Below are 24,918 nucleotides of genomic sequence, written 5' to 3' on the forward strand. Positions count from 1 at the left end.
GAATTTTAAATAATTTTAATCATAATCGACTGTTTTGCAGTATATGAATTCGAGTTTCAAGTCAAGAAATATACATAATATATAATATCTAAATATATTTTATGTACAGATAAATAGAAAAAGTAGTCGAATATAACTACTAGCTATCGATAGATCCGAGCGGCGAGAGTGCAGGGGGCCGGCGTGGGCGAGAAGCGGTGCGAACAAGGCGCACCTCGCCATAAAATCTTAGAAAAATAGATAAATCGCTCAAAAATGTCAGATTCAGTCGAGAAGATAGAAGATTTAAGTATTTTGAAGAAGAGACCACTCTCAGGCGTACTCTGTGTCTGTAGACAAGGAGCGTTCCGCTGGAGACCGCCGGCCCCCACCTTCTGCAGCCGCTGGCTCGCCTGCCTGCGCTTGGGCGTACGCCAGGCTTTTTTGATAGCTGAATAACTGCCGCTCCAGGGAATAGTTCTCAGCTTGTAACGCGGCTACTTCACGTCTGCAAAGAAAGTTGCGTAATTGTAAGCATAAATAAGCATATAAAGTAATAAGTTCCCAAGTAATATTGTTACCTCATTTGATGAGCATGTAGACGACAAAGATCGTCATAAACATGGTAGGTAGCTTGGAACAGCAAGTAAGTATCACCCCATTCTATTCGAACTCTAACTTCTCCACCGGGATGCAAGAAGGCACATCCAGCCCGGGAAACGTCTTCCACGCGCAAGGCGGTCTCCATCATAAGACCCTCATCAGCACTCTCTTGAGCATAGTAGTTTTCGAAGGGTGCGCCTGGTAACTCGCTTGCGTCAGGCTCACCTGATGCAGAAACTGTTCGAACTAACCACGCTGACCAGCTCACGTAGCGTAAGTGGTTTCTAGGCACATGATGCACGTCGCGGTACAACATGTGAAGTCTGACTAGTTCAGAATGTGTATCACAACGTAACGCCCACGCCTGTTTGTCTCGGTCGTAGCATGTGGCTGCTCTACCACCCACTGGAACTGCCAACTCTGCCAAAGCTCTCGCCCAAACAAGTTCTACAGATAATCGCATGCCTTTATGAAGGAGTCTAGTAGGGGGTCGCGGTATCCACGGTGGTGTTCGACCTTCACCATCACAAAGGCATTCAAGCGGCCCTGAGTGTATCCGCCTGTCACCTTCACCAAGAGCAAGAGCGTATCTAACTCTGCTTAACTGGCCTTCTCCTGATAATCGCACCAATCGTAAAGAAAGCGGCTCTTTCCCAGTGCCACCACTTGCAGAGACAGACCAATCGAAGCTGGCGAACGCAAAAGGTGGTGTATCGAGGCGAGGTGCACGAAGTTCACAAGAGTAGATAGTTCTGACACGGGACATGCTCAGCTCGAGTTGAAATTCGCCGCGAGCGTCTGCGAACTTTGAGTTCAGCTCGGCCAGTGAGACGCATCGGCCGCGTCCTTGAGCAGCACATCCTGCGTTGAAGCGAACTTGCTTCCCAGAGAAGCCCTCGTTTGCAGTGAAGTGATCTCGGCTTAATAGAGTGAAGGTGAAGTCGACATACACTCTCATGCCCTCGCATACTCCGCGCCATACTAAATAGATCCCTGTAAAGGAAAAAAAATGAGAGTTATGATGTCGTAATTGTTTATTGGCCTAAAACTAAAAGTCTATTAAGAGATGACAGCGACGACAGGACATGCCTTGCTTCAAGAGACTGACGATCAACCTCCAGTAATGGAAGAAGAAGCGAAGACTCTAAAAGAAGAAGACTGTGGACGTAACTAAAGAAAAAATCCTTTCATCTTTGATTAATGCAACTGTGATGTAAATATAATTAGTTGTATCAACTGCCCAATTTGTTTTTTTGTTTAACCATAATTATGTATAAATCTCATCCTAATTAGTTCCTTCTCCGGTCCTGTAGGTTTAAAATATAGTTTACAAATAGTGTTTAAATGACAAATAGGTACCTAGAGATGTGTCTGTACGGCTGAAAGCGACGGCCCATCGCTGGTGCGCGCATGTGAAGTCCTTGGAGGTGACGTCACGGTCAGGCTCTCTTGTCGCCGATCTCGTCACGACGAAGGTGAAGACGTGTGTATCGGCGCGGTCTTTTAGCCGCGTCGCACGGTACAGTAGCGCCATGCGCCCACGCGCCCCACGTCCGCCCCGCCAGCAACTGTCATTAAACACAACTATGTAATAAAGTGTATATGATGTTCTATCACCCCACGGAGTAAGACGGGATAGGCAAAGTGCATCGCGCGAATAATGTATAGTTTGGAACGCGATCGATCGAGGATCGTGGAGAATATTGTCCTATACTGAAAATCAAAATACAATTAACAATTGTCTAGAATTATAGCTAGCGATTCATGAATCAAGATCCGTTGCGGTTATTATGGATATATTCAGATATATGTTAAATTAAATATTGATTTTGAATATAGGTAACAACTGGCTATAATTGTTTAAAACATGAGCTTTTGACAAAGAACATTAGAGGTAGTGGCGTTACGACACTGTATTTAAAAAAAACTAACTTGACTTATTGATAAGTTCGTAAATCTAAGTGACACTTATGTTATTGGCTATTATCGGAAACGAGAATGTTAACTTACAATTTATGAGTGTGGTAAAAACTAAAGGGCTCATATTGGCTTGACGTGGCACATAACTCGCTGCTTGTTTTTTTTTTTAGAGATATTCCGACTTTTTACAAACAATACGATCTTCTTAAAAATTTAGTAAGTTTGTCGCTATGCTCTATTAGTAATCATTTCCGCAGCGTACGCGATATAAACATTTTATTAGTATTGCTGTGAAAGATTTTTTTCATCGGTGTAGTAAATTTCGAGCCAATTCATTGTTTGCATTTTAGATTATTTGAATTTCATCACAGATTATATTCATAACGAGTTAAACAAGTAAGTCGTTATATGTGTATCACCAAAGCCGCATATATATAGCCTCGGGGCAACAAAGGAGCAGACGCCAAAGCTCTTACAGTATTTACCAAATAAAATGCAATTATTTCAGTCAAGTTTTCCAATAAACAATTTATTGTAAAAAGGTTGTTTTTATTATTAAAATCCCTCTCAGGTTAAAGAATATTTTCGTTATATATTTTATAACTACTCTGAAACATTATGTACACGTAACATGTAAAAATAAAATCTTGATTTTCCCATAAGCACTTTGATCCCATTTTTATTACAAAAGGTTTACCGGTTACATAAATCAGCAATCATCAATATTCCAACAGGAAAGGTTCTATAGAGACATTAAAATATCGGGATATTTGAAATTAATCGACGCCTTTAGGAAAAAAGTTCCGTTGAAACGAATGCGGAATACAAACGTTTTGAATGGCCCTGAATAATTTATGTTTTATTATGAGTATTACACAATCGGTTTAAAACAAGCCTACCGCTTACCTTATTTTGAGTAGGTTTTTTTAAAAAACCATCGTCTTGTTTGAGAATAGAAAAAACTTAGCAATTTTTATTATAAACAGCAAAATAGTTATAAAAATTCCTATAAGTATAAGTTTTACATTTCACTATAGAAAAACATGAGTTTTTCATTATGATATAATTGTCCACGAAAAGTATTTGTATTTTTAATAATGTGATTGACACAGCAAGTTTGACAGTGAATTAAGGTTAACATAGAAAACATTTTTTATACAATTTCATTTAATTATTAATCGCGTGCCTTCGAGTGCAATACAACGATTAAAAACAATTTTTCGATACCATTTTTGTAGGATTTGTCTTTAGCCTCAAAAAAGAAATCAGTGGCGTTACAACCTCTTTAGGTCTCGGCCTCAGATTTCTGAATCTGTTTCATGATAATTTTTAAATCTAATAGGCAAGTAGGTGATCAGCCTCCAGTGCCTAACACATGTCATCGACTTTTTGGGTGTAAGACATGTCGGTTTCCTCACGATGATTTCCATCACCGTTCGAGCAAATCTTAAATACGCACATAGAAAGAAAGTTCATTGGTGCACAGGCGGGATCGAACATACGACCTCAGGTATGATAGTCGCACGTTGACGCCACTAGGCCAACACCTTAGTCGCAAAATAGGCGCGAAATTCTGTCCGGTGAGGTCTACCTGTGTGACTTGTTATCAGTGCATCATACCTACCAATAATTCCTCTTCATTAAAACATTTCCTGACTAATAAACTAATAGACAGGTACTTAACTCGTCGGTAAATTTCAACTAACTGTGTCGGTTCATTTGCTTTATAATGCATTCTGAAGCTTCTGCAAACTGTAACTAAAACAACTAAGTACATCGCTTTAGTAAAAGTTCACCTAACAAACATAGTTGCCACGTTGAATGCACATTGTTTGTAATTAACAAATTGGATAATTAGAAACAATGTTTGTATGAAAATCTTAACCAATTTGTGATTGGTTAATTGAGTTTCACTTGTAAATAAGAAATAAATAAATAAAATAAAAATAAAAATAAAATAAAATAAAGAATGTTGGCCTAGTGGCTACAGCTTGCGATGCTAATCCCTTATGTCGTAGGTTCGACCCCCAGCCGCACACCAATGGGTTTTATTGTGCGCTTTGACATTTACTCGAATAGTGAAGGAAAACATCGATCATCAGGCACAGGCTGATGACAATTGATTGAAAATGATGAGGGCTTATGACTTGTTAGGGTCAAAATTTAAATTTGAACCCCATGCTGTTAAAGGATTGTGCGTGTGAAATTTATTTCAAATCAATCGCTTTATCATAATTAATGCTATTTACGTATTTATATTACACGCAAGTTACGCGAGCTCAAGGACTTTTAATTGTTCTATATTGAGGAGGGCTGTGATGTGATGGTGCTTTCTAGAACCTACCAAATCATTTTTAAGCTTCGTCTAAGTAATTTATTCTTTATTTTCTACAAAACATAATTTATTATATTACTCAACTTTCTTTCAGTATACAAAGATTTTGAAAAAAACTTCTGTTCTTTGAGAAACTTTAGAACATAATTTAATGCTTATACTAAAATTTTAGATTGAACAAGACATCCTTCAAGAAAATAACTTTTCTTATACCTACGATATCTATTCTACCAGTAATCTTAGACTTAGCTAAGCCTGTTTTTGTTTTAAAATCTAAATTAAAATCTAATAGGATATGTCAATCTTTTTATAAACTTATAAACAGATTTGACAAAAAATGTCTGCTAGTCTGTGATGTCCCTAAAAATGTATGAAGTATTTTTAAAAATCTCTATAGTCACAGAGTTATTACCCGTACCAAATATGTTGACATTTAATTTTACATGACAACACTATCGGACGTTGACGGAGGGTAGACTCGAAAGCTTTATAGGAACGAACCTGATTTTATGTGACATAAAATGATAATAACTCGGGATAAGCTTATCCACCCAACACGCGAATGAAGCTTCAACACATCGACATCTTTATTCAATAACTTTTGATATAAAAATATGCTTAGGTTTTACGCTTTTGTTAGAAATGGTGTCGTAAAATTCTATAAAAGCTAATAAAAAGCTATATCACATAGTTTAATCATGTTTTCGGATAAAAATTACGTGAATTTTTTTTAAATAATTTATTTATGTAACATAATGTACACTTATAAACGTCAAAAAAAGATATGTACATTACATGCTTCTAATTTTACATTTACTGCCAGTTCTTAAATCCAGAGCGTAGAACGGAAGAGAAGAACTGGCAATAAACTCTCCGCCACTCTTTTTAATCGCCACGTTTTTTCTTTTACACAACGTTTGTAAGGAGCTGCAACCATTACACCATGTTCCATGTGACATCATGACTAATAAGGAATATTAAAATAAATTAAAAACAAAGATTTGTGCTCTATCAGCAGGAGGCATGGTGAAATAGTAACACGCACTTACTTACTCGTGGGAACAACACGCAAATACGTAGTAGAAACAACTAATATCACCGCATACAGGAATTCAAGTACGACCTGTCAATATGGGATATAAATATTAAACTAGCATTTACGCAATACAAATTGGTTTACCCCAAGCAAATTACATAGTTATTCGAATTAATACACTTAATACATTGTTCCGTGGAAGCTCATACAAGTTGCAGTACTCTTGAACCGATTGTTTTCAAAGGATCACAATGTTTGAAATCCCTTCATTAATCCTGCAATTAGGTTATAATATCCAATTAAAATGTTCAACCGTATTATAATTTAGGAAGCAAATTTCGCTCATTACTGCAATTGTGCCATACATAATCTACGGATTTCAAAGTCTAAACATCTATACCGAGAAAGATTTATGGCAAAGGATGATTTAATATTTTATTTATTTTTCCTCATTTTTTTGATTAGAATTACTCATGTGTTTTTATGTCTTATGGCTATTAATTAAATTCAATATAATAAATTTATGTTTCATCTACCAAATTGTCCATAAATCACTCGTATCGTGTAGGTACTTATCAGTCCATGTTACGTATTAATACTAGACGCAATTCTAATTAAATCATTTTTAATTTTTAGTGTAACTTCGAATTCTCCTTTTTTTTAATAGAACAGGGGGCAAACGGACAGAAGGCTCACTTGATGTTAAGTGATTCCGCCACCCATGGACACTCTAGATCTAGCATCTGCTAGAGAGCTCGCGAGTATACATATTTATGCATATCATTTAAAGGTTCAAGCTATCATAGAAATATATAGTACTTTATGTATACGTCTAGAAAAAAATAGATATTCTCTGATTAATATATCTGTTTCGTTTCAACCTTCTGTGCCTCACACACGCGATCGACTTCGATCGGGTCGAAGCAAACCGGTTTTTCTCAAATCGTTATTCTTGACCGTTCGAGCTAACGTTAGATGGGCACGTAGACAGAAAGTCCATGTACAAAGCCGGGAATAAACCATACGACCTCAAAGATTTGCGGAAGCCACTAAGCACTACTAGCATTCACTGCAACACCGATAAACACTGTTAAAAAGAGTGTGTGTACTTATGTACACGCGTTAGAAGTTATACTTCTTTGACGTATGGTAAAAAAATAACTAAAAAGCAATAGTGATTAACGATAAAAATTAAAATTAAACAAAAATATTTTATTTAAATAAATAAATTATATGTATGAAATTGAGTTATAAACACCAAAATAATATTTATTTATTTACACTGTTTAATTGTACTCTTAAGAAATACGTGTTCTAAATTTAAAAATACTAGGATATAAAACTTGAACATAGTTATCGATTTCCATGCCACCTAGACCTAACTTTACGATGTCGAATTTAGGTGTTGGTGTGCGCGCATCGTAAAAATTCACACGCATCATTTTTCTCCATCGCGCCAAAGGAATATAACTTCAAAAATTCAAAACAACATATCGTATTACATAAATCATACAATATAAATTACATTGTGTAAAATTTATTCTGTGGTTAATTAAAATGAACGAAACAAATGAAAATGTGGACCGCCACATTGTAATAATTGCCAAACGTTAACCGGAAGAATAATTTTTAATCAAACTAATGTAAGTAACGAGATTAAATATATACCGTTAAAAACCTCAATCTTGTATTTAAAATTTAATTTAGCTAATTAGTAATAATAATAATAAAAAGTCTTTACTTATTTTAAGTACATTTTCTTTTCAAAGTGTAAGATTTGGAAACCCTTTTGAGTAAAAAATACCTGTGTTAGCATTCCCAGTTCTTCCATAAAAAAACTTAATTACTTATTATATATATATGTATATATATATATATATACTTATTAGCCTTAGAAACTCTTAGAAAAATAAATAAATACTTCAGTGTAGGTAAATTTGAAGCAAGCTAAATGGTAAGCGTTAAAAACGGCTTAAAGGTGATTTTTCTATGTGAGCAATTAACATGTCCATGTATACAAAATGGCAATGGTGTATTAGAAAAAAATAAAGACATTTATCGGCCACCAATTCGTACTTTGCCGGCGTAGGGCAAACCCTAACTTTATCTACTTATTTATTTATTTATGAAGTCTACAACATCATACATATTACGAAATCTACTGATAATTTTATAAAATCTTTTATCTAACATGTACGACAATATATGTAAACATAAGTTTTGCTAAAAATAGGAATTAAAAAAAAATACAATTAAAAACATAAACAAGATAAGACAATAATAACACAATAAAATAAAATTACCAAGAATGTGGTACTTAAAGTAGAGAAAAAAAATCATCAGCATAACAGCGAATTAGGTTTGAGAAAGGCACCCAACAATGCTTTTTCTAAAACTGATCAGCCCATTACCGAATATATCCAGCTTCGGATAAGCTGTGTTCAATCCGTTAAAGTTTCCGAATTCGAACGAGAGATGCCTGAACTCCTAGGTTGGTTTTACTTCCCTTGTTCATCGGATATCTTACTTACCTTAAATAAGATTGTTGATTATGTAACATGTTTAAGATTTCATTTAAGATTTCGTTAGCCTGCATTTGAATTAAAACAATTTGGTTTGATGGGTGGATCATGACGGAAAATCTTGTATATTAGGGACAAATATAGGACAAGCTCGTTTATAATTGAAAACACTCAAATATTTAAATAAGTAGGTTTGAAATGTCGATTATAATGTAAATAATTAAAACATCCATGTGATTAATTATAAAAAAATAAACATAAGATCATCAAGGTATCACTTATTCCACGTCATTAAATTCGAACCTGTAGGCTCCCTACTCATCGGCAAAAGAGACATAGGGTGTAGGCCGAGAGAAAAAGCCAGCGTAAAAAATTCTCGGTACTCTTTTAAAAAAGCAAATCAAACAATATTCAAAACAAATACAGAAATTAATTATAAGTAGCCTGCCCAGCACTAGTCCCAGGCCCTTTTATCAACTGGATAATTGCTAACTTTATAGTAAGCCTACACAGCTAGTGCTGATTTTTACCCAGCAGTATTTAAAACAGTAATACATTCTTGCGTTTGTTTCTTTCATCATTATTTAAGGTATTTTAATTCTATATGATATTCTTTGTTTCGTTGGCAATGTGAACGATATTAAATACATCACAAATACATCAGTTAGTTATAGTCAAAACTAGATTTATCAAACTAGTACAACTAACTCCTTATTGCGAAATGCAACCCAAAGAAGGACATATACAATTTTGCGTGTATTCTTGTGCCGAAAGTATGAAATCTTAGTATTATTATTTTCCTGTGTAGTTAAGTTTCGAAACGTCTGGCCAGGATCGTCATGCTCACTTTAATGACATTGCTTGTGGCGGCGTCCATGCTTCGGATTGTCTCTCTTCCTCAAATATGGCAAGTGGGCCGATCGCTGACTATGCGTCTGTATTTCTTATGAATAAATTATATTTTTTTTAATAAAATGTTAAGTAACTCTTCTTTAAGGGATTTAAACTTGTATTCACTGTATTACATACTTAACTTGGTCAGAAATATACTGCGTGGTAAAGCATTTAAAACTTAACTAACTAAAGTAATAAAATATATTATATATAAGAATTTATTTATTCAAACATATATTCAATATTACTTTGAAACTTCCCTTAAATACTATTATAGCGATTCAGTCAACAACGTAAAACTCAAATATTTTAAATCCACTTTGACGAGAATTGGGAATGAAAGCTTCATTCCCAATTTTTTTTAGGATAATATAAAAATCGTACGAAGTGAAGATCCGTCGTGTAATGAACCATTCCCAACGTACATTGATTCAATCCTGAATCTTTTTTGTACAAACAATTTACGTTTCAATAAACTGCTCAAACCCTTTCTAATTCTTTAAACGGATATCGGAATTTGGAGGAAGAAATCATATAGAGTATTCTGTATATGAGTCGTGTATATCACAAAGAATAACACACTAAAAATTTTTCTATATTAATTTTGAAACACTCTCTTCGGACCCCAGCTTATATCTGAGCGTCTTGTTCATCATTGAACAGAACAATCATTAAACCATTTTCCAGTTAAGGAATTCCACCTGGAATTCTCTAGAATATCAACAGCCTTTAAATAAATTGACAATGCGTGGTAGGATAAGTAATAGTGTAATGGAGACGATTGGGACTGCTTAGGTGTTTTGGCCATGTAGAACGGATTATGAAAATAAAGAGAATGAGAGGCGGTTTACAAGTAGGATATATAAGGCAACAGTGGAAGCATGATAAATGTCATGAAAGTGGATGAGACAAGAGAGGTATAGGTTTCTATAAAATGTACTACGATGAGTGTTCTGAAGAATTCTTTGGGGTGATCCCTCCTGCCTCGCTTCAGCACCGTACGAACCGTATTCAACATTACCATGATGGCAAGGAATTTTCTTTTGCTAACTAGCGAACTGTGGAATCGACTCCCGGTGGAGGTCTTCCCTGAGAGATACGACCACCAACTTTAACACGTCCAAAATTTGAGTGTAATCCTCCTCAAAGGCCGGCAACGCACCCATTAAAACTTAGTGTCTATGGGGTGCGATGACTGCCCTTTTTGGGCGTCCTGCAGGCTCGTTAGCCCATCTATTATATATTTAAAAAAGGTATGTCAAGACCGTAAAAAGTGTAATTCCGTGGTATCTTCCTACAACTCATTAGAGTAGTAGGCAGATACTCGCAATCGCACTCGCAGAGATCTGTGCACCATCTTATGTTAATACATACAAACTTAAGTACAACTCAATAACTGTAATACTCTCGACGCAACATGCTGTAGAATAACGCATAAAGCTATGTATTGAAACTTTAAGCTCACATTTTACAAAAAGCTTTTATATAAAACCTTATGAATTGCCTTAACGGAAGTTATAAGCAGTAAAGTATCGGAAAATATTGAATTAGGGAATCGTGCGTAAGGGTCGTTAAAGCGCCACAGTAAAAGAATTAACGTCCTACTTTACTACGTTGCTAATAATTGCTTCTGTTATTCGCCTCTTTTCCTTACAAATTTCCGGGAATGTTTAATGATCTGGTATTATAACGGTTGATCGTGCCTAACGCGACGTTAACAATTTTTATGAGCTAAAATAATGTTTGTTTTGATTGAACGTGCTCGTGACTGAGAGATTTTGTACATAATGTACTAACGTGATTGGAGCGATATTAGGTAAATGTCAAATAGGATTCTTATAGAAAAGGTATCACTTATTCCACGTCATTAAATTTGAACCTGTAGTAACATCGGCAAACTAGACAGAGGGTTTAGGCTCAGAGAAAATACCGGCCTACAAAACTCTCGGTACTCTTTTAAAAAAGCAAATTAAACAAAGTTCGATTAAGCGATGTAATATATATATTTTAAACAATATATTAATGGAAAAATAAATTACATTTAGATATTTTTTTTAATAATACTACCAAGCCGTCCCTTTTAACTGAAGGTTTTCAAATAAATTTAGTAAATAAATCAATTATATGACGGAAATATTAAGGAAAATATAAATGAGATTACATATAGACACATTCTTAATCACTTTCTCGTAGGTGCCATTTTTAACCGTAGGTGTTGAATTACTAATTAATAATTATCAATTATATTTTATATATGGACTTTTATTAAATAATAACTGTATTGAACTGTATCTTTGATCATTCACTGTATGGGGGCACCCGCAAAGATGGGTTATATAGATTGAATTTTTACGTAAAAGGATTTTCTTTAATATTTTATTACATTTCAATACACAAATTTCTAAAACAAACCCAACGCTGGGACTATATATATATACTGGTATTGATAGATTGAAATCATTCTTCCGTTTCTACCTTTCTAATTACTTTCAAAAGGGAATCAAGGGAAATGTACTTCACTTCACTTTATTTTTAATGGCAACTTCTGTGTAAATCACAATTAAGTCAATGTCGCGTTCTAAGTTTTAACATGGTGAGGATAGATTCGATGGATTGAATTTAATCTAAGCAGAGCTACTCAAAACAAAGATGTCTTCACAAATAAAGACAATTCACACACATATATAATTATATAAACAAGAGGTTAACATATACTACAAGTTATGGAGGGGAGAATCTTATAATTTTAATTTAACTGAAATAAATTTCCATATAATTTTGATGATAGGGCTGGATGGGAAGGAAGGAAAATATAATCAAAAACGTCAACAACACAAAAGTCAATCTTGTAAGACAAAGCATCGAATAACCATTTCCGTAAAATCCACAACAATTATTTTCCGGCAAGTGTAGATAAAATATATATTTATATAACAGAGAATGTCAGCATTAATAATAATTATAGAATAAAATTTTTATTTTCAAATATAGTTTTAAAATATAAGTAGTCTATTATTATTTATCCTGTATAATCTATGGTATATTTCGCACCTTTCTATGATTGTAAGCTCTCTCTACTTTGTGACCTATTAAAGACAGTTCATTGTACTCCAATACCTATTACCCACAAGCAGATTTCACCATTGTAACAGATAGCTTTTGGGTTTCTTAGTAAGTGGTGAGGATGGGCAATTTACGTATGTTCAGATGAGCATACTATCAAGCATACATCATGACTATTGAAATAATAAATGATTACTTGTGACTACTAGTTGCACTATATTTTTTGGACTGGGCCTAAGATTTCTGTGTCTGTTTCATGATTTGTCAATCTCAGACAAGTTGGCAATTAGCCTCCTGCGCCTTCATCGTTAGAGCGAATATTAAATGCACGAAGAAAAAGGTCCACTAGTGCACAGCCGGGGATCGAACCTACGACCTAAGAGATGAGAGTCGCACGCTGAAGCCACTAGACCAACACTGCTCTCAAATATTAGGTCTTTTTTAGGTCATTTAATCACCGTTTTGTATAGAACTTAATACTTAATCAAAATAATAAATAATAATTAAATAATAAATAAATAATTAAGAACACAAACAAAAATATTAAATAGATTATCTCTTCCACATCAAGTATTGATATAAAGTACATAGTAGTATTTAACTGGAATTTTTCATAAGCTTACCATTATAACATCTCCGAAGCTCGGCGGAAAATCTATAACTTACATAAACATAATCCTCAGATTATATGTCAGTGCGCACTTAAGATTATGTCGTGATTGACGACACACGAAATTTTTCTATGTCAAATGTATGTGTTGTATGTGTTGTTTTATTATAGAAAGTTTAAGGAATTTATTTCCAATAAACGATATTTGCAACATTCTTAACGTACACATTAATAATTATTATAGATTGATGACTAGAAAATAAAAACAAACGAAAGGAAGTTTTGCCCCTGTGGCGGTGTAAGTTTAATGCTGACATCATTTTTTTCTCTGTATTGCGATAGTTATTCGTTAAACGAGAAATGTACCAGCTTTGAGGTCACCGGTTCTATCTTTTAAGCACCAGTTTAAGTATCAAATTAATCTTTAATCTTTAGTTATATAAAGTTCTATTTTTTAAATAACTTTCAGGTCAATGGTATTTTCTTTTTGGTAAAAACATCCGGCCAGAATAAAATAATGTATATGAGCTTTTCAGTAGGGTCATAAATTTAGGTATGTTAGCTATTCATTGCGAAAGTAGAAATATTTTTACATTTTAATAAAAAAAATACCTACGTTAGCTATCAACTATGCTGTTCTTACTTTTTATGTGTTTTTATTTCTTTGTAGTTAACTAGTGACTGGACGTTTTTTCTACTTTAGAAATAAATAATTATCAGTGGCAATGTCACATTCTAATTTTTTTTCACCGTTACAATATACAAATCTCCTCTTATAATATTAGTTAAGAAATGTTCATTTCTGTATTGCTACATATATTTATTTTTAATGTAATATTATCCCTTTGAGCTACTTCTAAGCTGCAATTTCTTCTTAATAAAAATAAATATCTGTTCACGTAGTCGCATTACAGGAAATCACACTAAACAAAACCGTAGCAATTTTGCTACGGCGTAGACCCACCTCCTGCTACGTTGAACGCTATACTATTCGATTTCACCACAAATCAGAATTCTCATCAAAAACTGTACTTTTCCATTTCGATAAAAACAGGAAAATGGACTATATATGGATTGGCAATAACTGTTAGTGGTTACGATATTGGAGATTTCGGGCATAAAGGAATTCCAATAAAGATTAATGATCTCGCCCTTACCACTAAACTTTGCACTTTGATTTCTATCTTTATTTTCTTATTTCACGTTTTTGCCCTCATGAAATGGCGTATCCACGTATGTACTGGGTTGTCTGTGGTGTGAACTATTTTTATTATCTATGTTTTTGACACGAAGCAAATTTTTCTGCGACTAATCTATTTGTATAAAACCGTAGCAAATCTTATTCTCTGTGAATACCGCAAAATAAGATGTATTGTATGTCCTCGCTCTAATTAGAACATATAACAGTGGTAACAAGAGGTTTAAAAATCGATGAATCAAACATAAATCTTGCATGGCTCAAATACGGCTTTAGAACAAAAATAGTTTCCTATGCCAGATTGGTTATATCAGATTATTTTGACAGTACACAAAATTTTTGATTAAACTTAAGTATGTAAACTTATTGATGTATGTTCTAATTATCTATTTAGTCATTTATAATTTTACCATATACAAAAATTTTTGCATATAGTGTATATATCTGTATAAACATATGTTTAGTTTGTAAAATTATACGTTATGTATGTTGTAAGGGGTGGCCATATTAAAATGGATAAACTATAAATAAGACCGTTCTTGCTGAGTGTCCCTTCAACATGAAAATGTCTAGAGGATTGACTTCTATCAGCAGGCAAAATGTAAAATAATAAATGTAAAAATGTTTACTATCTTTTTATAGTGTTCTTGATAACAGTATAAGACATTCAATTAAAGTTTTACTAAACAGTGGCCATAGAATTGAAGATTCAGACTAAAATTAGTTTAACATTTTAATTTACAAATTAAAGGTCCTTTAAGGTGAAACTTCTTTAGGCACATGACGGTAAAAATTTTGACCGTCACGAAGATGTGCAGCGTTTTTCTTGAAGGAAAGGGAAAGAGCGATTGTGAAAGAATGAGATGGATACAAAATGCACGCTATTGGCGGATATCGTTAAGTAGTTACATAGAACTTAAGATGACACTTCTGTCGCAAAACGGCTTGTGCAGAAAACGCAGATTTTTTGTTTATTTATATTATCATTAGCACGCATAAAGTGTGTAAACAGTGTGAATAAAAATATACAAATACATGGAGTTATCATATACTGGTAGATGATAACTCCATGTATTTATCATATCTAATCATCTATTGGAGCTTTTACAATAGTAATAATTAATTTACATTTACATAACAATTAAGTTTCAATTCAGGCATGTTTATTTTGTACGTACGCACTTTTTTTATTCAAATAGGAATCCAGTGACCTATATTGGCCCCACATTGTATCTGCTTATTTCATATTTAATTTTTGTTCAGAAAAGAGCGCAGGACTTTTTAAAAGGCCGGCAACAGACTTTCGAGCCTTCAGGCAATGTGAATGTCCATGGGCGGAAACTTTATCATGGGTCTAAGTTAAAAAAAAACATTAATTCATTTAACGCCAACCAATTAAAGAATATATTTTCTTTAATTTAAAAGGAATACAGTGGCAACCCTATACATTTTTTGGCTTTACATACGTTTTTTTTTGATATTTTTGTTGACGTGATCAGCCTCCTGTCCTTACATGTTGTCGATTTATGAGGCTTATTCATGCTGGTTTTATGATGAGCTAGGTAAACTGCTTAAATTCTATTTCGCCATATCTACTTACACACGCTGCTAGATACATAATCTTAGCACGTTTACCCTCATTACGGCTAAAGTGTGGTCGTGAAAATGTTAAAGTCTTTTATGTGACCTTTAGAACCTTTCGTTAAATATAGAAAAAAATATTACACGGTAAAATATTGCTTTATATTTTCAACAGATTGTATCAAAGTTGCCTACGTATAATTAAGTGCCCTTGTGTATAACTCATTATTCTGTGATTATAATTTCTTTCTAGAGACTGTTGTTTTTGTTCATAAGTGGTATCGTTTAGGTGAGCCTACATACAATTTACCCCCTGCTGTATTTAAACATCTATTAATTACGGAGTTTATTGTTTCACAGCAAATGCAAAATAATGGCAAGTTTTATGTTCGTTAATAGAATATTGGGGTACTCAATTCAAACTATATTTATTCATTTATTTTTATTCCACATACAAGAATTAAAAAAGTATAATACACATAAAATAAATACGTGATACAAAAGATAGCATCATAACTAATCAAATTATCTCTTACAGGTAACTCAAAAGATGACATTTATATAGTTTTAGTTTATCACAATTACAAGCAAATAACAATTTCGCTTGATAATACTAATTCAGACTAATATAAAATTTTGTTGTAATTATTTCGATCTATTTGTTGTATATTCCGTTCAAAATTTACAATACGGCCATATTTATCTACATAACGCCAGTCTCTGAAGAGTTAAATATATAATACGTTTTTCCCGTTCCTATGAATTTTATTACTTTTTTGCATAGAAAATTCATGAATGTGTTACATGTTTTCTCCGAATTTCACAGGGAAAATTCTGAGTCGAAACGACGTTCTTTAGACTTAGAAATGAAACGGGTAATACTGCTTACTCATGAAGCCGTAACCTCATACATCACTCTAAAACCGCTTTCATAAGTCGGAAAGTTCTAAGGCATTTTATTTTTGCATATTACGATAGGAGATTGAAGTTGAAATTAAGTTAAAAGAAAGAACTTTATTAGACACAATATAGAGGAATGTTTGGATAAAGTAGAGTGCACTGGCCCCCACACTAGGATTCCCTGATATATATAATGTCGTACTGATTTTATTTTAATCATCAAAACAATCTTGTCAATTGTCAGAATACGTTTAAAATGTAATCGTTATAATGTTATAATAGTTATCTTATAATATAACCTTGCCGTAAGTGACTAGTTTTAATAATATATTATAATTATTAAAATTTCAGGTTACTTATTAGGTACATTAGACTTAGCTACAATTATATTAAGTGTATATTGTTAATATAGTGTATATTGTTAATATAGTGTTACGAGCTAGGGGATCGGATAGAAACTGCCGTCGATTTATTCAAGGGTTTATTTTAATAAAATCTACGAGGAATTCGTTTACACTAATATCTGGAAATTACGCACAGAAAAGCACTAATAACACACACAATGAAACACTGTCACTAATCACTTAAAACACTCAGTACTTTATCACTGGTTCGCACTTATTCGCACTTTTTCTCTTCGGTGTTTATCGCTTCGAATCGCATTCAAAACTGAACTGAGTGGTCGCGTTTCGGCTCGCTTATATATCCCTGGGAAGAATCTCGAACGATGTTTCCGATGTTTACGAGAACTTTCTAGGCGGGAGCGCTACTGAGTAGCGATCGCCTAATTCTAGAACGCGCGTACTTGCTATCTCTTTCTCACACTGCTACGTGCTTGTCGTACGGCGTTCTAGAGTTCTCGGTCTAGCTTCGAGAAGGTTCTTATCTTTCCTCTCTTTCGTGTATCAAACAATGCTTGTCCCACACCTAGAAAATTCGTTCTAGAATATTCCTTCATCAAAGGGGTATAACCAGGCCTGAAAACGCCTGAAAACGGGTCTGCTAAAAAGTGTACCATTCGTCTATACGTGTTCTGAAACCGACTGAAAAAATGTTTCAGCCTCCTGAAAACTACGGCAACATTATGTAAATTTCGATTTTCTAATATGTGATTGACCCTCTCCTGAAACGGTCATAAATCATATTTCAGCCTGCTGAAAAGTTCTCTAAGTAGTGGAAAAATCTAAAAACATTGCAGTTGACCCGTCTTCGTAACAATAGTATATAATGTTTATTTTTATTTATTTATTTACACTTCGTTGCAAAGAAACAAAAATAAAAGAATACATAAAAACTACAATAAAAAATAGATATTAATTACTAACTAAAACTCGCTTATCTTTGTCTGTGACGATGTGTACAGCAATGTTCATGTAGGTAATATTTAAATATTATATTTAAGTCGTGTTAAAAAGTTACATTTAACTTCCATTTTGTAAACATGTGTAAATATTTAAGATAGTTATCAATTTCACATTAAATACTTTGCCTAGTTATATAGTTTTAATAATTTGAATTTCAAGTAAAATTATTATATAATACGTCATCAGGTTTCATTTATATTTGAATAGAAAAGTTTTCAGTCTAAAAAATTCTGCTTTCATCACAGTCATGTCTTTGTTCGTATCCATTGTCTAAGCTTGATTGGGAAACTTTAATAGAAAAAATAACTTATTTCAACTTTGAGGTCGACCTCTTTTTATATTTTAAAAAGATTTTACATAATATATTTTCATTTTGTGTATTTGCTTGGACGAGGTAGATAATTGTTCGTAGGTATACTGCGTTATTTTAATATTATATGTGTCCTTTGTTATTTTATTAACAGACTATGCAATCATCCTAATATATATACGTCACTTTGTTGACAGCTATGATCAAAATCTATTTCGATAATGTGCAGTTTGGCCTTACACGATAGGATATCTTACATATTATATATAATTATAATGTACGTTCGTATGTCACTGAATTCCTCTTAAACGGCTGGATCGAATTGAATGAATTTTCATAGTTTAGATTCACAAATCAGCCCGTGGCACTGCATTCGTTACTTTCAGACTATGTCTATTATCCTTGAAATATCATGAAGGACAACGTCTGTCGAATCCACTAGTTACTTATAGAGGAGTGTTGAATAATTTTCATGTGCGCATTTTGCATACTTGTACCTATTAATGATGTATAGGAAACAGAAAATTTCTTCTACCTTTCTTCCTCTATATAATGCATCGAATGCAAGAAATTACGCGAATACAAAACTCCGAGCTATTCATAATCCGGTTTTCAGTAACTTTTCCTCCAGCCTCCTTAGAGAATAAATTTTTATTAAACAGAGTAGGAAGAAAGATCAAACCCCCAGAGAACAAAGGCTGCTTTTATTTCCGAAACTACAAATATACGGGCTAAACGACCCTTTTGTGCAAAGAATTAATGACGCCTCAATCATTTTGCTTTCGTAGAAAATTGAACGGTTATAAGTCTTCAAATTATCTGTTTATTAAACTTCGATAATATTTTCCTTACGAATTGATTGTTTTTTCGGATGAATATTTTTATACGATCTTTGGTCCGATGAACGAAAATTTGTTCTATTGAAAAATTTTTCATAGTATATAGATTGCTTTGCTTTGATCACTCTTATTAATTAATACTTCATTGCAGAAACATAATACAATGCGCAACTGGCGGCATTACCGCTTTCGAGCGATCTTTTCCAGGCAACTCTTATGTTATAAACGACTTGTTTAAATTATTTAATTAAATATGTGCAAGATTTAAGTAGGTATTCACTATAAAAAAATATCGCTAGATATTTTAAGCCTTTTAAAAGTAATAAGTTGTGTTCTGTGGTTTTACCCGCATTAATTCGATAGTATCACGATGTTAAAAGATTAAACAGTTCTTTTCCGAAGCTGAATATATTCGGTAGTGGGCAAATTAGTTTTAGAGAAAGCACTGTTAAGTGCTTATCTCGAACCTAATTCGCTTTTTTGCATAAAATTTTATAACAAAAATTTCCCCTTTTTAATTTTATCTTGCATATATTTGAAGTGAAACTTCTTTATCGGTGTTGGAAAATAATTTACCGTCACATTTTTCGGTTAACTTAGGGTTCCAATGTTATAAGAATTACTCAAATCTTTGCTCTTTACGATATTAGTATATAAGATCGTTATTTTAATAGCAAAACTGATGCCTGGACCCACCAATACATATATTTACTTATCACGAAAATAAAGTTGCGTATGATTTCTGAATAAATGAAATTATTTATTTGGCAGTAATAAAACCTCATGCCGCCAAAAAGATATTAATTCCTGTGTGAATGGTGATACTATATGGCAGGTAGGAGACAAACTACTTCAGTCCAGTTTAGTTGCATATTTACTATAAATTACTGTTTCCTACCGATTATTGTTATCTTTTTATCTTATCCATGAAACAGTTGAAGGACATTGTAATTATAACATCTATAGATAAAATCTTGTATCCGAGTCATGTTTCCCTAATGATAAACAAAGTTCACATTAACTGACTAAACATTCGAAATTTGAAATCTCAATATACATCCCATTCTACGTTTATTATCTGTTTGATGTCAACAAGCACGATTTCGCATAACATTGGATTTGGCAAACATCTGAAAGCCGTAGAGTTAAGCCATTAGAGCCCTTATACCTTAATTGCGATCCCACCTGCTCACCTACTTTAGTCAACACGACAAACGTAATGCAAATACAATTTATCAAAGGCAAGTTGGAAATATTGAATAATTTATTATCATTGAGTGTAACATTGAGTGGGACTCTAATGGGTTGTCAACGTCACTAATATCAGTGTCTATTTATATGAAGTATGTTTGTGTTGGTAGTGGGCAGAAATGTTCGTATGCTGAAAAATAGATGGCGCTACTAGTATTAAATTAATATGACTGTTAGTTAGTCCCAACAAAATACACGTGTCAGATTTGACATTTGACTATTGGTTTGTGAGATATAAGTATTATGTTAAGTGTGAATAATTTATGTACAATTTGTTGTATCAAAATCATGCCGGTTGTTTTTTCTTTCACGTACGAGAGAGCCTATTTATGGGTGCACAACCGAGAACTAAACCTACGATCTCAGGGATGAGAGATCCAGGATAAAACCACTAGGCCAACAATCGGAAAGCCGGCGCATATTACAAAAGAATATCGCGAATTCGTTGCTGGCTATTTATTTGATACAAAATCCAAGTACCAGAATCAATAGATAGAATAGTTAGATTTAAAAAAAATGTAATTAAGACACATTTAATAACAATTAGTGGAAGTAACTCAAGTTGTGTACATTGCTACGCACTAATTCTATTTATTTCATATTTGTTCTCTCATCTATCATAGTCCTACTTGCCATCGCGTGACCTTTCTTATAAACGATTTTTGTGTATATAAGGTAATATTGATTTTTAATTAACTATTAAACAGTTTTGGTAAAGAGATTTTCTTTATTTTACGCAAAAACAGGACATTATATATAAAACCTTTTTTATATCTTTAATGTTTATCAAATTATATGACATAGCTCACCAGTCCGGAGACCGTCTTCCTTATCATAAAAAGAAAACTACTTATTTGGAAACCCTAATTAATATGCACGCTTAAAAGTTACAAGACATGACATTTTAATTTTTTTCACACATACCCATAGATTATAGAAGACAATAGAAAATACATAATTAAAAATGAAAATAATAAGTTATTTATTTTATAAGTACTCTTAACAACACAAGTGCCTAAAGCCCAAACCCAATAACCTATCTCAATCCATTTCTGACCACCTTAATCCGAATATTGATAAAAGTGTGCCAATAACCAATCAACAAGCAATCCATGGTAGGTCAGATCAGTGTATGTGGATAGACCCTTGTATGAAAATGGCAGTTCAACTGTGCCAATATCCTATCTTAAGATAATAACTTACACTAGTTTTTAAAATAATTAAAAGGCATATGTTTTAAACATAGACATGTATATAATATATTATTTGCACGGTTTTATTTACTTTATTTGGTTAATATTGATTATGATTATCTATCCCTCGCCAAAAATGAATTGTCTTCGTAGGGTTTGGTTATTGGGATGCATATTGGAGATCGATCGACTGTCACGGTCTGATCTCAGATTGTTTTCAATCTGATATTGTGGATTAATTATTGGGTTCGGACGTAAGTAAGTGGTAATATACTGTAGATAATAATTTAATTAAAATTTAACCAAACAAAATAAACACTTTGCCAACTGTATCATATATATATATGTAAAGCAACAAGTCCTTTATAAAAGAAACCTTTTTTAATATTTTTCTCTCAATTTGAAGATGGAATGGTTAGAACCAAGTTTAGGCTATAACAGTAATCCCAAATGGCTATAAAAACTTATACGGACTTATCCAAACTCAATATCTTTTGTACCGAAATTTAGGCGTAGATGGTAGCTACATTTTTATTCTTTAGAGTTTAGACATAGATGAATATTTGCAAGCTTGTGTTATATATTATAGTACTTGATTTAAGATTCTTACCAGTTCTTCTCGACCGTTCTATGCTCTTGATGTGAGAACGGTTGTAAATTTAAAATAAGAAGTACTTAATTTTTTGGCGATTATCAATAAGTTACTATAATAAATAAACAATATTGTCTTTGCCTTCAACTTTGATTCTGTTATCTTTGGAGTCAAGACTTGGCCGTGGGGTTCAAGTGCACATGCGCTAATCAAAGATGTATTTATTTGACTCCAAGTTCCAAGATTAAAGTTGGCGCCTGGTAGATAGTACCGAAGTCACCAGACCTGCTCTTTTCCTCGTTTAACGAGGCAATACAGCGAGGTAATGCTGTCAGCACTGCCACAGGGAAAAGTTTTATCGAATTTGTTTTTATTTTCTATTTATTTTATTATTATTACTATGTAGATTAATAATATTGTAAATGCTGTATAAATGTGTGTTTATAGACTATATATGTGTGTGGATACAGACTAGATATTATAATTATAACAATTAAAATGAAACAAACGATATAATTTTTCATTACTGATATTTGAATACTACTTTTAATAAAAATTCTGTGTAAAAATTAAATAGACTTATGTTTTTTTCACGCACGTATCAGACATTAAACAATTAATTTAACAAATATGATTTTTTACATTACTAGGTTTGTTTGACGGGGTTCTTAATATAAAAAAGACTTTAAGTGGTTAAATAAGATTTTTAATTCAACTGAATGAATGATGAATATGCCTTTGTTTTTTTCTTTGCGATTAGCATACTAATATTAAACGTATTATAAATATTATATCTATATACAAAGATTTCAAAAAATTGCACTGCGAACTATTTCAAATTCACACTGGTTTGTCAAAAACATGGAAATCCACGATTACGTGGAGATCCCAACCGTAAAAGAAGTAATCCGCAAAAATAGTAGTAGATACCGGGAAAGATTAAGCAAGCATATAAATCTACTGGCCAAGTATCTGTTAAGTCCAGGAGATGACGTGACTCGCCTACAAAGATGGAAAATACTAGACCTAGACCAGATAAACTAATGTAAAATCCAGTTTGTACACATACGGTGTCCTTCAATAGAATCGCACCCAACCCAAAATAACCTCTGACAATATCTGATTATGGCAGATAGCCGATTGCAGTTGAACGAGAACATAAAAAAAAATATAAGCTTAAAGTGTAATTATTGTGGACATTGTACTTCTGTACAATGTCCACAATAATTGTCTTTATAAACAATTAGGTTTTCTAACCTACCGAAATCTATTTGTTGGATTTTAGGCTGAACTTATACTACTTTTACATGTAGAATACCAGTCGTAGAAATGGTCACAGTACGATATCTCCGATTACAGCCGGCCAGGTCAAGTCAATAATCAATGATAATGATATAAGGCAGCTAAACGCAAGTCACTTCATGAAATGGCAAAATAATAGCGATCACATCATACGTGATAAGTATTAAAAATGTTGATTGATTGGTTCTCTAATTTTGTAGTATCATAATTAATAATCACAGGGAAAACAAATATTCTTAATATAAATCTGAAATTCGCAATTTGAGAAAATACATAAAATGAACGTTTTAGATTATGTTAAGAGTGATGTTACTTTTCCCGCCTGATTTCATCTTCGGAGTTTGATATGAAAATAAAAATCTGTCACCCGAGCAATGCGCGGTAAAAGCTATTTCGCATAACGTCAGAATTTCAAATAGAATTCTATTCAGAATTCGAATTTTAAAAATAGGCAATTGGTGAGGTTTTATTGAGTTATATCCTTCAGTAAAATGGTTTTAATTTTACATGTGACTACATACAAAAAATATATTTTAAAGCAATTAATAGAAACCTCAAATTAAAACTGAAAAAAACACCTGAGATATTACTAGCTATGTGCGAATTGCAGTTGATATTTCCACGTCTAATTTAAAAATAAAGTATGTATAATAAAATGTAAATGCGTTCATAACATAGCAAAAATGAATATATGTTTTATTGCTAATAAATTATGTATGGAACCAGGGACGCGTTTAATATGTATGTTCAATTTATTGGGCTATTGGAAAATTATTAAAGGTTTCACGTTTGTAAAGAATCAAATTGGGTCGAGCAACACGTAAGTATATGATTAATTTAAATAATTTGTTGTATAAAATATAACAACGGTACTTACTTAAAATTTTGTCTACTATTTATTTAATTTAAAATTAACATTCCATACTACTATAGAATAAACACAACTACGGAACAACACGTAGAAAGTTAAGACAGCGCGCGAAAGGGCACAGAGTATAGATACTAGAGAAGTTTGAAAGAGGTGCGAGGTTGTATAGGTTGTGCGCAACAGGATGGCGCGTACCTGTGGCGGTCGGCCGGGAACTGCGGAGCGCTCAGCCACCGCGCCGCTTCACGCGGACTAACGCACCGCCTTGCCAGGACGCGCCCTCGATTGCCAGTGTTGTCAGTTTATGACATTTCATTTTGCTAAGACACAATTTGTGGCATTTTCAGTGTTTTATAAGGATTAATTTAAGACCGTTTCTAATGCGTGTTATGATATTTTTTTGTTTATTACTATTTTTATATAAAGCCTATTTTGAAATTCACTCAAAAAGTTGGCTGAACCTCAAACCACATTTGAACCTTAAATATCATATGAATAAAATATTCCTAAGCCGTCTGACGAGCCCCATACGTCATCATACGCATTAAAATTCTCATA

General features: G+C 33.1%; 1 protein-coding gene across 2 annotated transcripts; it reads right to left on the reverse strand.

Moving 5' to 3' along the window:
- On the reverse strand, positions 1-24,632 carry LOC110995739. 2 transcript variants are annotated; one of them, XM_022263037.2, is made up of 4 exons: positions 24,556-24,632; positions 1,942-2,150; positions 561-1,575; positions 1-487 (listed from the first exon to the last, which is right to left on the reverse strand). In XM_022263037.2, the coding sequence occupies exons 2-4, from the start codon at positions 2,114-2,116 to the stop codon at positions 313-315; spliced, it is 1,365 nt and encodes a 454-aa protein (XP_022118729.1). In that variant the 5' UTR covers positions 2,117-2,150; positions 24,556-24,632; the 3' UTR covers positions 1-312. The 2 variants fall into 2 exon arrangements, with proteins under 2 accessions (XP_022118729.1, XP_022118728.1); XM_022263036.2 differs by having other exon boundaries at positions 24,370-24,600.
- Positions 24,633-24,918: the final 286 nt, after the last annotated feature.

The sequence above is a fragment of the Pieris rapae genome, chromosome 20 (assembly GCF_905147795.1).
Source record: "Pieris rapae chromosome 20, ilPieRapa1.1, whole genome shotgun sequence".
Classification (NCBI taxonomy): Eukaryota; Metazoa; Arthropoda; class Insecta; order Lepidoptera; family Pieridae; genus Pieris; species Pieris rapae.